The sequence below is a fragment of the Phyllopteryx taeniolatus genome, chromosome 10, assembly GCF_024500385.1.
Source record: "Phyllopteryx taeniolatus isolate TA_2022b chromosome 10, UOR_Ptae_1.2, whole genome shotgun sequence".
Lineage (NCBI taxonomy): Eukaryota > Metazoa > Chordata > Actinopteri > Syngnathiformes > Syngnathidae > Phyllopteryx > Phyllopteryx taeniolatus.
Genome location: NC_084511.1, coordinates 23,356,021 through 23,370,622, shown reverse-complemented (window position 1 = coordinate 23,370,622; position 14,602 = coordinate 23,356,021). Strand labels below are relative to the sequence as shown.

Here is a 14,602-nt window from a genome sequence, read left to right as displayed (position 1 = left end):
AGAGCAGAAAGTGTTGAAAACCATCCACATAGTGTCCTGTCCTATTGGCTAGTCGTCGTATCCTGCCCTGTCCAACCCAGTCAAATTGGCTACTCATCATGTCCTGTCCTTTCTTATTTGCTACTCGTTGTGTCCTGGCCTACTCTGTACAGTTCAGTTTAGCCCAGTCTAGCCCTGTACTTAGTCACAACCTGTCCTGTCCTATTTGTTACACGTTACAGTCTCTCCTAATTGCTACTTGTCACGTCCTGTCCTATTTGCTACTCGTTATGTAATGCCCTGTCTATTTGCTTCTGTTCCTGTCCAGTCCTGTTTATTACTAGCCACATCCTGTCCTGTCCTATCCTGTTTGCTACTTGTTGTGTCCTGTCCAATCCAATTCAGTCTTTTTCTGTCGTATTTGCTACTCATCTTGTCCAGCCCCTACCTGTCCTGTTTGCTCCTAGTCACGTCCAGTCCAATTCAGTCCTGTCATATTTGCTACTTCTCGAGTCCACCAATGCCCCGTCCTGCTCTGTCTGGTCCTATTTGTCATGAGTTGTTGTGTCCTGTCCAGTCCAGGCCTGTTTACCACGAGCCACATCCTGTCCTGTCCTGTCCATGATGCAATTTACAAGAGAGGGAGTAATATATATGAAACTCTCCTCTGGCACAGCAAAGCTGTACCAGCATGAAAAGGCATACAGATCAACCACAATGAGTGACTAAGCAGCCGTACAGGACCAGTTTAAAACATTCAAACGGAATCAAAAGAAACATAAGACACAAAAACTCACTGCTATTCTGGCCAATGCAGTCTTGATAGAAGCCCAGGTGTCCAGTCTCCGGTCTAAAATGATGATGAACTTTACTCCCGGTTGCCTCGTTCTGTGGGGGGGTGGGGGGGAGGATTCACATCAAAGCTATGTGAACATGGCCCTGCTCAAGTTGTCTGTTTCTAATTAAATATACTAATGACTTTTTTTAAAAACAGTTGCCTTGTGGTCAAAAAAGTCGTGATAAAATGGCTAAGTTGGCACCACTGACCGCTTTTGTAAACAATCACCGACCTGTTCGCAACCATGTTGTTAGTGGAAGCAATGCACATCAGCTAGCTATGATGGATAAATATTTAATTTAATTTATTTGAAATTGGTTGTGTTTCTTTCTATTAAACAGATCATGAATTTAATTGTTCAAAAAAAAAAAGTTATTCCAATTATATTTAGGGGTGCACATGACACTTGTGTTTTAATTTGCAGATCTGAGGGGGAAAAATTCTGCCCTGTAAGAGGTCCCTAGGCCCAAAAGTCTGACAACTGCCGCTGTAGATTTGTCAAGAGACAATGTGAGAATTCCCTGAATCATTGCATGTGCTGGCATCTGCAATAGTTCTGAAACACTGTCTGGTGAGGCCCTGGTGAGGCTGTGCCCAGAATGTAAACAGAACACATTTGGTGCACTGCAGCATATTGTGGCCACATTGTACAACCCCAATTCCAATGAAGTTGGGACGTTGTGTTAAACATAAATAAAAACAGAATACAATGTTTTGGAAATCATGTTCAACCTATATTTAATTGAATACACTACAAAGACAAGATATTTAATGTTCAAACTGATAAACTTGATTGTTTTTAGCAAATAATCATTAACTTGGAATTTTATGGCTGCAACACGTTCCAAAAAACCTGTGACAGGTGGCAAAAAAGACTGAGAAAGTTGAGGAATGCTTATCAAACACCTGATTGGAACATCCCACAGGTGAACAGGCTAATTGGGAACAGGTGGGTACCATGATTGGGTATAAAAGGAGCTTCCCTGAATTGCTCAGTCATTCACAAGCAAAGATGGGGCGAGGTTCACCTCTTTGTGAACAAGTGCGTGAGAAAATAGTCAAACAGTTTAAGGACAATGTTCCTCAACGTACAATTGCAAGGAATTTAGGGATTTCATCATCTACGGTCCATAAAATCATCAAAAGGTTCAGAGAATCTGGAGAAATCAGAGCGGCAAGGCCGAAAACCAACATTGAATGCCCGTGACCTTCGATCCCTCAGGCGGCACTGCATCAAAAAACGACATCAATGTGTAAAGGATATCACCACATGGGCTCAGGAACACTTCAGAAAACAATGTCAGTAAATACAGTTCGGCGCTACATCCGTAAGTGCAACTTAAAACTCTACTTTGCAAAGCAAAAGCCATTTATCACCAACACCCAGAAATGGCGCCGAATTCTCTGGGCCCGAGGTCATTTAAGATGGACTGATGCAAAGTGGAAAAGTGTTCTGTGTTCAGCGTGGCTTCGTAGTAAAAGAGTGTGGGTACTAGACTGGCCTGCCTGCACTCCAGACCTGTCTCCCATGTGTGGCGCATTATGAAGCGTAAAATACGACAACGGACACCCCGGACTGTTGAACAGCTGCAGCTGTATATCAAGCAAGAATGGGAAAGAATTCCACCTTCAAAGCTTCACCAATTAGTGTCCTCAGTTCCCAAACGTTATTTAATGTTGTTAAAAGGAAAGGTGATGTAACACAGTGGTAAACATGAACCTGTCCCAGCTTTTTTGGAACGTTTTGTGTTGTTCATCTACCCTTTCTAAGCCATTGACGTATAGAGACAGGCAGAACAATTAAACGCTCTTCCACTTGACGGCAGAAGGTACATTAACCGGTGTAGCCACCTGATGTCATTCATTAAACAAATATTTCACACTGAGTCGGTAAATTTGTATGTAAAATTGCCATTATTTCAATATACATACTTTTTGTGACATTCTTTTCACTTTAGTGGTGTGCAGTGAGATTATTTTTAGTGTAAAATTTGCACCGTGGCTCAATAAAAACTTGGAAACACTATCGTTTCTAGCTAGAGAAGTTGTGCTCAATTTGTTTGCTTAGCCAACTGTCCAGAAATGATAACATTCTTAACTTTTATTTTATTATACCTACTTCATGGGCGCAAAGTCACCTTTCATGCTCAAACTATACCTAAATTGTGTCCGCAAATTAGTATTAGTATTCATCATTTAATGCACTGTGCTGTCAACTGCCAGCTCATTGAAAACCAACACATTCTTGTTTTGATATAGAGAAATAAACACAGAATGCAATATCTGCACAAATATTGAAGATATGAGCTTAAATTAATTGTAGAATGCGAGACTCTGAGTTGAAATAGTCTGAATCAGTCAAATGTAGAATGGAGGATATAAATATGGGGAGGAAAAAAAAAAAAAAAATCAGCATTTGAGTTAATTTTGTAATGAAACATGGAAAATTGTACTGGAAAATGTGGGGATTTTGAAAATGTGATTAACAATTCCCTGGATGGTTTGAATCAGTCAAGAAATGTGCAAGGAGGAGGAGGTAAATATGTAAAATCTATCTTAATCTATATTTACTGTATGCAGTGGCCACAATTATATATATATATTTTTTCTCCTCGTATGTCTGGGGCTACATGAGAGCGAGAGCGAGAGAGAGAGAGAGACAAACACACACACACACACAGAATGACGTCAGGACAAACCGAGGGATGAGCGTGAGGTACGTGAAGACTTTAGCCAAGGCCTCCTCTGGTATGTCCCTGAAGGCTGAGCTTTCCGGGAGCGTGATGATGACGCTGGAGTCTTCTCCACGGCCACCTGGGGTGGTGGACATACATAAAATACAGTATGTGTTCTGTGTGCTTCTCTGGGGAGTCAATACACACGTGGTTACTCATTTTAATAAAAAAAAAATACCTCACCTGACAGGTATGCAACCTGTTTCTCAATGTAGCCTCTGACTTCCTTCATGCTCAAGGGTACATTCACCTCTGCAAGAAAATAGAAAAAGCGCAAAGCTATTTTTTTATTACCTTGAGGTGAGAAACAGTTTATTGGCTTGTGTTAGACAAATACAGTATCCCTTTTCACTTATAAAATGTATTCTATGTTAATTATAACCTCATAATGTTTTGTTTTAGTGCAAGGATAAAAAGTAGACCTCGTTCCTCTCTCTATCACGTTCAAGCAAGATGGGGTTCACGTGTTTCCTATGACAACTTTAACTAATGAAATCACAGGGAAGACAAAAATAAATACATTGGAAATAAATAATAAAATAAACCTGCAAAAGAATAGAGACTCTTTTTATTACATCAAAGTGGAAAACAATTAAAGATTACCACCACAGATTCAATCATGGGGAAAGGTGGAAATAAATAAGATCATAGTAAATTAATAATACAATAACATAAAAATGCACTTCAACTGATTGTGTTGCCTTTGAGCAAGTAAATTAAATACATTTGAAAAAAAAGAAGGTAAAACATTACTAATTAGAATTTGTAAAATTTTGTTTGATTTATATGTTAATGTAAATACTGGTAATTATAATTAGTCATATACAGTATACAGATAAAGCAGAACCTCGGTTTATGAATGACCCGGTTTATGAACAATTTGGTTTATGAACAAAATTTTTTAAAAGAAAAATTACCTCAGGTTGGGGACTATTTTCTTTTTACAGCCAGTCTTGGCATGGGTGCTGAAGGCTCAGAACTTTGTGTTGTTTCTTGCGATGCATACACATCATTGCTTCTGTGCTTCAGGTATCATTGTTTTTTTTTGCCTAAAATGGCCACCACACCCCAAAATGCAATGCTAAAGCTATGCTGCATTCTGCGAGATGGTGGGCTAGCAGTAACCACAGTGAATGTAAACATTACTGTACCCGGAAAGGCCAGGACACTGTTATTTCATCATCATAAATTGTGTTTTCACGTATTTCTATATTTCACAGTAATTTTTTTTTTTACAGCCGACTTATTTCAACAATAAAAAAACACAAGATGAACTGTTTTCTTCACATTTGTAGCCTCTTTTTAAATTAGAATACATTAGAATGATGCATTGCTGGCCAAAGTGGCCAAAATACACCTCTATCCCTTTTCTCTGAAACCAAAATATGGAAAACAACACAAACAAAGACTAATACTTGTGATTAATGCAAGAAGATGGCATTGATCCCTATGAAGTATTTGCTCATATTTAATGGAGCGAAATAAAAAATTAATTTGAGCAGAACGCCGGAAAAAAGATGAGAGATAGCGAGCAATGGAGCGAGTGAGGTGTGCGTTTGGCTGCACTGAATGCTGTAATGGAGTTTGTCGGGCTGGTGAGGGAGCATGTAATGAGCTCTGATCCTACCTGCTGAATATTTGATGCGAGTGTGTGTAACTGAGAGCGTCTGAGCCCCGAGCCAAGCCACAGGGAGAGGCGGAATGAAGTTACCTGGGATAAATTGACATTTACACTGTGCTGCACTTCAGGAACATGAGAGAGAATTTAAGATGCCTTCACAAGCTCATGGACAGAGCATTTCCAGCCCACTGGCTAGGTAGGAAATGTCACAACCAGTAGACAACTCTACCATCAAGGCAGTGAATAAATAAATACAATTCAAAAATCAATAGCTGGCTCTAAAATAATCTGTGAACATTTGTAGAATGTAATGAGGAGAAAAGTTACTGTAAATGTTACTTCAGCTACAGCTCCATTACCATGTGCTGAATATCATTCAAAATAAAAAGGGTAAAAGGTACAACGTGACAAGGAACATTGATCACTTTAGTTTGCTTGCTCTGACAGAGAAGCAATCGCTGAACATTGATAAAATACAAATCTCAATTCCAATGAAGTTGGGACATTGTGTAAAACTAAAAACAGAATACAATGATTTGCAAATCCTTTTCAACATATATTCAAGTGAATACTCTAAAAAAGACAAGATATTTAATGCATTGCCTTGCCTAAATAAGCAGGGACGTCCCTGAAAAAGATGTTGCTTGGATGTCGGTAAAGAGTATGTTGCTCCAAAACCTGTATGCACCTTTCAGCATAAATGGCACCTTTACAGATGTGCAAGTAACCCCTGCTAACACCCCCATAACATCACAGATGCTGGCTTACTTTGCGCTGATAACAATCCGGATGGTCCGGAGGACACGACGTCCATGATTTCCAAAAACAATTTGAAATATGGACCCGTCAGACCACAGCACACTTTTCCACTTTCCGTCAGTCCAGCTCAGATGAGCTTGAGACCAGAGAAGCCGGGGCCGTTTCTGTGTGTCATTGATATACGGTTTATACTTTGTGCGGTAGTGTTTTAACTTGCATTTGTAGATGACGAACTGTGTTAACTGACAATTTTTTTTCTAAGGTGTTCCTGAGCCCGCGTGGCTATATCCTTTAGACAACGATGGCGGTTTTTAACTCAGTGCCACCTGAGGGATCGAAGGTCACGGGCATTCAATTTTGGTTTTCCACCTTCCTGCTTACGTGAGAAGATTTCTCCAAATTCTCTGAATCTTTTGGTGATATTATTATTACTATTTGCTCATGCAGTGGTGAATCTCACCCCATTCTTGCTTGTGAACAACTGAGCCTTTCGGGGAATGCTCCTTTTATACACAATCAGGACACTCACCTGTGTCCAATTAACCTTCACCTGTGGAATGTTCCAAACAGTTGTTTTTGGAGCATTTGTGAAGTTTCACCCTTGTGTTGCCCCTGTCCCAGCTTTTTTGGAACGTGCTGCAGTCATCAAATACAAAATGAGAGAATATTTGCATCAGTTTGAAAGTTAAATATCTTGTCTTTGTAGTGTATGAATTGTATATAGGTTGAAATTGATTTGCAAATCATTGTATTCTGTTTTGAATTACGTTTTAGACATCAAAATTTCAGTGGAATTGGGGTTTATATAGAACTAGTAGAACAATGACAGGGAGCATTATTTTTGGAATGTAAAAGTTTGAAGTAGGAATGGTAGTCGAGAAATTTGCAAGGAGGAGGTCAATTTGCAAAATGTCTCTTTATTCTGGAATTTTATTGTGAAAAGTGTGGAATTCTGTAATGTTAAATGGATAGTTCCCAAGATGCCCCAAATGAAGTGAACATTTTGAAGTTGGAGTGGTTTCAACCGGTCGAGAAGTGTGGAACGAGGAGATAAATACATTATGCATGTAAAATGTTTCTTCATTTGGAAGTTTCACTGTGAAAGTGTGGAATAATTTTTTTTTTAAAAGATCATTATTGGAATGAGGATAATAGTTCACATGATGTCCTGAATGAGCCAGAAATTTTGAAGTTGGAATGGTTACAATCAGTTGAGAAATTTGGAAGGACTAGAATTCCAAAAAGGGTGTCAATAATAATAATAATAATAATAATAATACATAATAAAGGTGCTACTTGATAGGGCCTCTAATGGTTGAGAAAGCGTCACATTTTACAGCAGACTGACGTCACACAAGAAGCTTGACCCAGATAAACAATCATCCAAGATCTCCAGTAGGCCAATTGTGTTCGCGTTCCTCAGAGATTTGTCACAACCTTTCCAGGTTTTGCAGAGGTGGGAATGAAATAATCCTGAGTAGAGGAATGTTGGAGAAAACAAGGTTTAGTTGTCACCCCCCTACAAATCCCTCAAATCTGGCAAAGTAATCTGACATGGTGGCACTTTTCCGTGTTGACCAAACACTGAGATTTTTATCATACACATAATGATCAGTTTTGACGCAAACATGGATGAATAATCTGTGAACGTTTGTAAAAGATGTAACCTGTAGAAATAGCACAAGATGTATTCTTTTTTTAAAAAAGAAAAAGCGCAAACACCTTTAATCCCCCGAGCACGAAAATCCCCTTCATGAACGTGCAAATACATTTCTAATACACATCGAGAGAGCGAGAGAGAGAGAGGTAACCTCGTGCTGCAGCACTTTCTGGGTCAAGAGAATATGCCAACACGCTTTGTGTGCAACAGGAAAAGTTTAGGAGGTGAATGCATTCTAATTGAAAGCAGAATTTAGTGGGAAATTGGACAAAAACGTAAATGCGGTTTGTGTTTTTGTACTATTTTAAAACAAGGATCAGTGCACCTGTGTTGTGTCAAAGGATAACACCACACATTTACACAACTGCCTGTTTATATATACTAAAAAAAAAAACTTCAGTTTTTAGTTGTGTATAGTGGATATAAAAATCTACACACCCCTGTTCAAATGCCAAGTTTTAGTGATATTAAAAAATGAGACCAAGATACAGTAGATTTCAAAAATTAATGAACCTCTAAACTTTAAAACTCAAAAAGAGAAAAACCTTTACATTTTTTACGAGAGTAAGTACAAATTAACCAATGAAATCATTTGGTGCGCAAACTCTCTCATAACTGGGATGCAGCTGTGTTCACAATTACGCAATCACACTGAAATTCATGTTTAATTGAAGTCAGCACACACCTGCCACCATTTAAAGTGCCTCGGATTAACGACAAACAGAGCTCAGTTGTTCTCGTTGGCTTTTCTTGACATTTCCTGCAGCTCCTTCAATGTTGCTGTGGGCCTCTTGGAAGCCTCCACAATGAGTTTTATTCTCATCTTTTCGTAGATGTTGGAGGGACGTCCAGTTTTCACTAATGTCACCGTTATGCCATATTTTCTCCACTGTCTTTACTGTGTTCTGTGGTATATTTAATCCCTCGGAAAATGTTTTGTACCTCTCTCTTAACTCATACCTTTGAACAACGAGATCCCTCTGATGCTGTGGAAGATCATGGCTGTAACAACAAAAATGTCAGGAAAAGCCTTCTAGAACATCTGAACTTTATTTGGAGTTAATCAGAAAATGGTCTGAGGTGTGTGCTACTGACTTCCTGAATCTCAGGGCACACCACCAAACAAAAATGTTACAAAAAGTACTGTACATTCTGAAATAATGATGATCTCGTCTCAATTACAAATGATTTACTTGGTGTGAAATGTGGGTCTGTTTAGTTGGAAGAACATTTAATTGTTCTGCCTGTAGCTATACATCACTGGCATAAATAAATAAAGATACATTTTTTGGTAGTAAATAAAGAATAATTTTAAGCCAAATTTCCCGCGGAACACCTAATGATATTTTACGGTACATTAACACAGTGGACTGGAATCACTACAGTAGAGTGAAACAGATCGAATCTATGTCCTCTCCTTCATTAAATGTTACTGTATTTTACGAAACTATTTTCATATAGTACAGCATATAAAAAAGAATGAAACTTCTTACAGTGATCACAAAGTAATTACACATTCGTAAATAAAAACAGCATAGCAAAGTTCATTGTGTCTTTGATTAGGATAATTAAGGCCTGCTCTTTTGTTTGAAATGGTGACAATAATTACTTTAAATTAAGGGTTGAATTGACTTTACGCTTACTAAATGACATAACATGATATCCTACCCCAAAAATGATCTACATCAATAAATAATGCCTCAAAAAGGGATTATCTCCATGACAACAGTACCAATACGGATTAAGCCATCAACTGTCACAAATCTTGATTTCATGCTATTCGTCTTCTATTTTAATTTTTATTCTTGATCTTTTTTTTCCCCCCCAATACAATTTTCTCATTTAGCTATGACAGATAAGGCACATGCATGATAACCATCAATCTCAGGTTACAGTATCACATCATGAATTTCTGTTTATGTTTACCACTGGATCGATCACTTGTAAGATTAACCTAATCTGCACATATACAAAAACAAATTTGCTAAGGATTTTTCCCTTGTGCTCTCAGTTTACACACACCAAAACGTAGACGGAAAAGGCAAAGGACCGTTAATTAAACAATGAGATGAGCCTGCCAAAGTAATCCTATTAGCTTCTGGGGGGAGGTGAGAGTCTCCATGACACTCATACAGCACCTCCTACTCAAATTGCATGAATAAAACATTCTAAAATGTATACGTTAACATTGTATTATGACAGAGCAGTTTCATTAGTAACAGATTTTAGATGTCACACATCATGTAAACATTTTCAGTGTTTACAGCAGTTTTCCTCTACTATAAACTCACTGGTGACTTTAGGTACACCAGCAGCATAGTCCCTACAAACACAGTGTGCTTTAGACAATGCAAACGACAAGCCTGTCTGAAAAGTGAGCATTATTATGTTTATAAAAGGCACATTTTCCAAATTGCTGTGGCGAACGAGTATGTGACTGCATGACAAATTTTTAGGAAGGAAAATTAGGAAACCATCTGTGACAGCTTCAAATGGGAAACTTAATCCCTGTAACTGCAGGGAAGTGGAACATGAATGATACTGAGCAAAACATACAGTGTTCACTTCTTCCATAGCCTGGAAGTTGCACATTCAGTGGATAAAAATATTCCACACGCCCCTGTTTAAATGCCAGGTTTTTGTGATGCAAAAAAAAAAAAAAAAAAAAAAAAAAAAAAAAGAGAGCAAGATACAACCCCCAATTCCAATGAAGTTGGGACGTTGTGTTAAACCTAAATAAAAACAGAATACAATGATTGGCAAATCCTGTTCAACCTATAGTTAATTGAATACACTACAAAGACAATATATTTAATATTCAAACTGATAAACTTTATTGTTTTTAGCAAATAATCATTAACTTAGAATTTTATGGCTGCAACACGTTCCAAAAAAGCTGGGACAGGTGGCAAAAAAGACTGCGAAAGTTAAGGAATCCTCATCAAACACCTGTTTGAACATCCCACAGGTGAACAGGCTAATTGGGAACAGGTGAGTGCCATGATTGGGTATAAAAGGAGCTTCCCTGAATTGCTCAGTCAATCACAAGCAAAGATGGGGCAAGGTTCACCTCTGTGAACAAGTGCGTGAGAAAATAGTCGAACAGTTTAAGGACAATGTTCCTCAACGTACAATTGCAAGGAATTTAGGGATTTCATCATCTACGGTCCATATCATCATCAAAAGGTTCAGAGAATCTGGAGAAATCACTGCATGTAAGCGGCAAGGCCAAAAACCAACATTGAATGCCTGTGACCTTCGATCCCTCAGGCGGCACTGCATCAAAAACCGACGTCAATGTGTAAAGGATATCACCACACGGGCTCAGGAACACTTCAGAAAACAATGTCAGTAAATACAGTTCGGCGCTACATCCGTAAGTGCAACTTAAAACTCTACTTTGCAAAGCAAAAGCCATTTATCAACAACACCCAGAAACGCCGCCGGCTTCTCTGGGCCCGAGCTCATCTAAGATGGACTGATGAAAAGTGTTCTGTGGTCCGACGAGTGCACATTTCACATTGTTTTTGGAAATTGTGGACGTCGTGTCCTCCGAGCCAAAGAGGAAAAGAACCATCCGGGCTGTTATGGACGCAAAGTTCAAAAGCCAGCATCTGTGATGGTATGGGGCTGTGTTAGTGCCAATGGCATGGGTAACTTACACATCTGTGAAGGCACAATTAATGCTGAAAGGTACATACAGGTTTTGGAGAAACATATGCTGCCATCCAAGCAGCGTCCTTTTCATGGACGCCCCTGCTTATTTCAGCAAGACAATGCCAAAGCACCTTCTGCATGTGTTAAAACAGCGTGGCTTCGTAGTAAAAGAGTGCGGGTACTAGAATGGCCTGCCTGCAGTGCAGACCTGTCTCCCATTGAAAATGTGTGGCGCATTATGAAGCGTAAAATACGACAAAGGAGACCCCGGACTGTTGAACAGCTGAAGCTGTACATCAAGCAAGAATGGGAAAGAATTCCACCTACAAAGCTTCAACAATTAGTGTCCTCAGTTACCAAACGTTTATTGAATGTTGTTAAAAGAAAAGCTGATGTAACACAGTGGTAAACATGACCCTGTCCCATCTTTTTTGGAACGTGTTGCAGCCATAAAATTCTAAGTTAATGATTATTTGCTAAAAACAATGAAGTTTATCAGTGTGAACATTAAATATCTTGTCTTTGTAGTGTATTCAATTAACTATAGGTTGAACATGATTTGCAAATCATTGTATTCTGTTTTTATTTACCTTTAACACAACGTCCCAACTTCATTTGAATTGGGGTTGTAAATCTTTTCATAACTTTCTCCACCATTGTGACCTATAACCTGTACAACTCAATTGAAAAAAATCAAACAAATTCGTATTCAAACTCATTAAAAGGGAGTGAGTAAGCACACACCTGCCACCATTTAAGGGCCTCTAAATAACCCCAGACACACTTTAGCTGTTCTAGTGGGCTTTTTCCTGGCATTTTTGTTGCTTTCTCATGGTTTTGTGCTTATATTGACTGCTATTTCAAACTGTCCATAATTCCCTCCACCTTGACTAAAGCCCCACTTGCAGCTGGAAAAAAAATAAAAGTAAAAAATGTAATAAAACACCCCTAAAGCATGATGCCGCCACCACCACCGTGCTTCACTCTTTTGGTGTTTGCGCTAAACAATGTTTGGAACCATGGTCGAAAAGTTATACCTTGGTTTCATCGGACCAATACAAAATCTCCCAAACATGAGAAAATGTGCATGGCAGTTATTTCATAGGGATTAAATTTGTTTACTTGTTTCAGTTAAAGTGATATTATTGGCTAATATCTGAATTTGCGCGTTCCCATTTTATATATTTTTCTACTTGACGTTCTTGCTTTGATTAAACACAAACACATCAAGTTACTCAGTACTCGAGTACTTTTTTCAATGAATACTGTTTCATGAGTAATTATTTGGAGGACTGCTTTTTACCTTTTCTCGAGTCATATTATTCTAAAGTACTCTTAATTGAGTACAATTTGTGGCTTCCCACCTCTACTCCCATTTAACACGAGATAGGATTGATTGGCTAATTCTGAAGTTTGTAACCAAGTAGGTAACTGTAACCAACTGTAAATAAGACACTGTAACTGCAACTAAGTAAATGTAACTTGTAACTGAGTAATTAACAAAAAAAATACCTACTAGAACAACTGAACTTTATTTGTTTTTAATCAAGGCACTTTAAATGATGGCAGGTGTGTGCTGAGTCCCATTGAAGATGGGTTTAAATGGTTTATTCTGAATGACCACAGCCACATCCCCAGTTAACAGGGTGTGCACACTTGTGCCACCACATTGCCATTCATTTATTTTCACTCCCCCTGTACATATTATAGGTCATTATAACAGGTTATAGGTGGAAAAAGTTTTGAAATCATTCACCTCTCTAATTTTTTTTCACATCACAAAACCTGCCATTTGAAGGGGTGTGTGTAGACTTCAGCAAATTCACTGTATTTATACATTACCAGTGCATTATTTTACAGCACCCATTGTGTTAAATGCGTTAAATGTACTCACGCTGCAGTGTGCTCTCCAGTTGGGATCCGGCCTGCAGGAGGCAGCCATAGCTCTCCATCTCTTCCTCGGTCTCGGCCATGCTGGACTCCTCCTGCATCGAGGCCGGGCCCATTCCACCTCGCCGGTGGCCGGAACGCAACCAGACAGCAGACGAGAAGAGTAATCCAGAGCCTCTCACATCCTCTTCCCAGTTCTACATACACAGTTTGTGAGTGTATGTAAGCATCTCCAGCCAGGCTTCATTCAAGCTGCTGGAACTTGCTGACCTACAGCTGCACGCGGCGCCTCTGCGCAAGAGAAAGCAAACGTTCGATCAGCTGTTTCCTCACTCACAACAAACATGATTCCTTCCGTCTGACCACTTACTGCCTGTGTGCTGCCCCTCCTCCAGCTTCCCTCCCTCCCTGGCTCCCTCTCCCTCTCTTTGGGCTTTCGTGTGTCGCCTCTGCACTAAAAAGTCCTGACAGCAAGCCAACTCCTCACTGTAATTCATGCTCCCATGTTTTATGGCTTCGGTGTAGTGCTCTGAAAGCTACACAGTGGGGAGAATTGTTTGGCTGCGAGCATTCTTGGAGTCACCGACATGAAGCAGCTGTGGAAGAGAGCGCTTTTGTGAGAGCACAAGAAAGTCCCAACACACCCTTAGTCGGCAATTTGCCGCACAGCAATCACATTCAAAGGGAACAAGCGTGTCATTGTGCATTAAAGTGACCCACACTGAATCTTTTCTTAGATCCAGTCGAGGGCTGCGAGGCCTACGACATGACGGATGCAGACACGTTTCCTGTACGTCAGGGGTGTCCAAACTATGGCGCGGCGGCCATTTGCGGCCCCACTAGTGCAAAATCGTCCATTAAAGAGGCTCTAAGCAGATATTTAATGTATTTAGAAACAAAACACTGATATGTTTGAAGTGCTGACAACGTATGCAAAGACTAAAAACAATATAGTGCTGAATTGTTGAGATATAGCTTAAGCATCTTTTTAACCATTTGATTTTTCCTGATTTTGTGGGCGGGGCTAAATGACATCACAAGGCTGGGGCGTATACTTTCTAGCGCGAGTTCCCTCCCTCACTATAAATACAAAGTGATGTCATTTTGTTTGGCTATGCTGCTCAGTTGTGAGTTAACTGTGGTTAGCTGCCATAACAAGGCCCATTTACAACTCCAGTGTGCAGTTAGCAAGCTAATGACAGCTACACCCCGAAATCCGTCTTCGCTGGATGCCTCAATTTAAAGAAAGAGCTCTATGATGTTTTTCAAGCTCCCCAAAACATGAGGAAATAAGAGAGTGATGAAATTGACTTTTTAAAGACACACATAGATGGCAAGCTGAACATCAACACCACCACCCAACTCTGCAGTGCACATTTTACGACGCATAGTTTTGTAAACTTTCACCAGACAACATGGCTCCGTAGGTAACTTGATACGAGTGAATGGGGCAGTGCCGACTG

General features: G+C 39.5%; 1 protein-coding gene across 7 annotated transcripts in view; it reads right to left on the bottom strand.

Annotated features, from left to right (window-relative positions):
- Positions 1–13,501, bottom strand: part of mcf2a (MCF.2 cell line derived transforming sequence a) — a 40,114-nt gene extending 26,613 nt beyond the window's left edge. For all 7 annotated transcript variants that reach the window (XR_009790458.1, XR_009790460.1, XR_009790461.1 and 4 more), the window contains exons 1-4: positions 13,144–13,501; positions 3,736–3,804; positions 3,517–3,631; positions 777–867 (exon numbers count right to left, since the gene is read on the bottom strand). Coding sequence is in view for 3 of the 7 variants with exons in the window: in XM_061787610.1 (XP_061643594.1) it covers positions 777–867; positions 3,517–3,631; positions 3,736–3,804; positions 13,144–13,255 (387 nt within the window). In the remaining 4 variants the exon portion in view is untranslated. The remainder of the gene's footprint in view (positions 1–776; positions 868–3,516; positions 3,632–3,735; positions 3,805–13,143) is intronic.
- Positions 13,502–14,602: the final 1,101 nt, after the last annotated feature.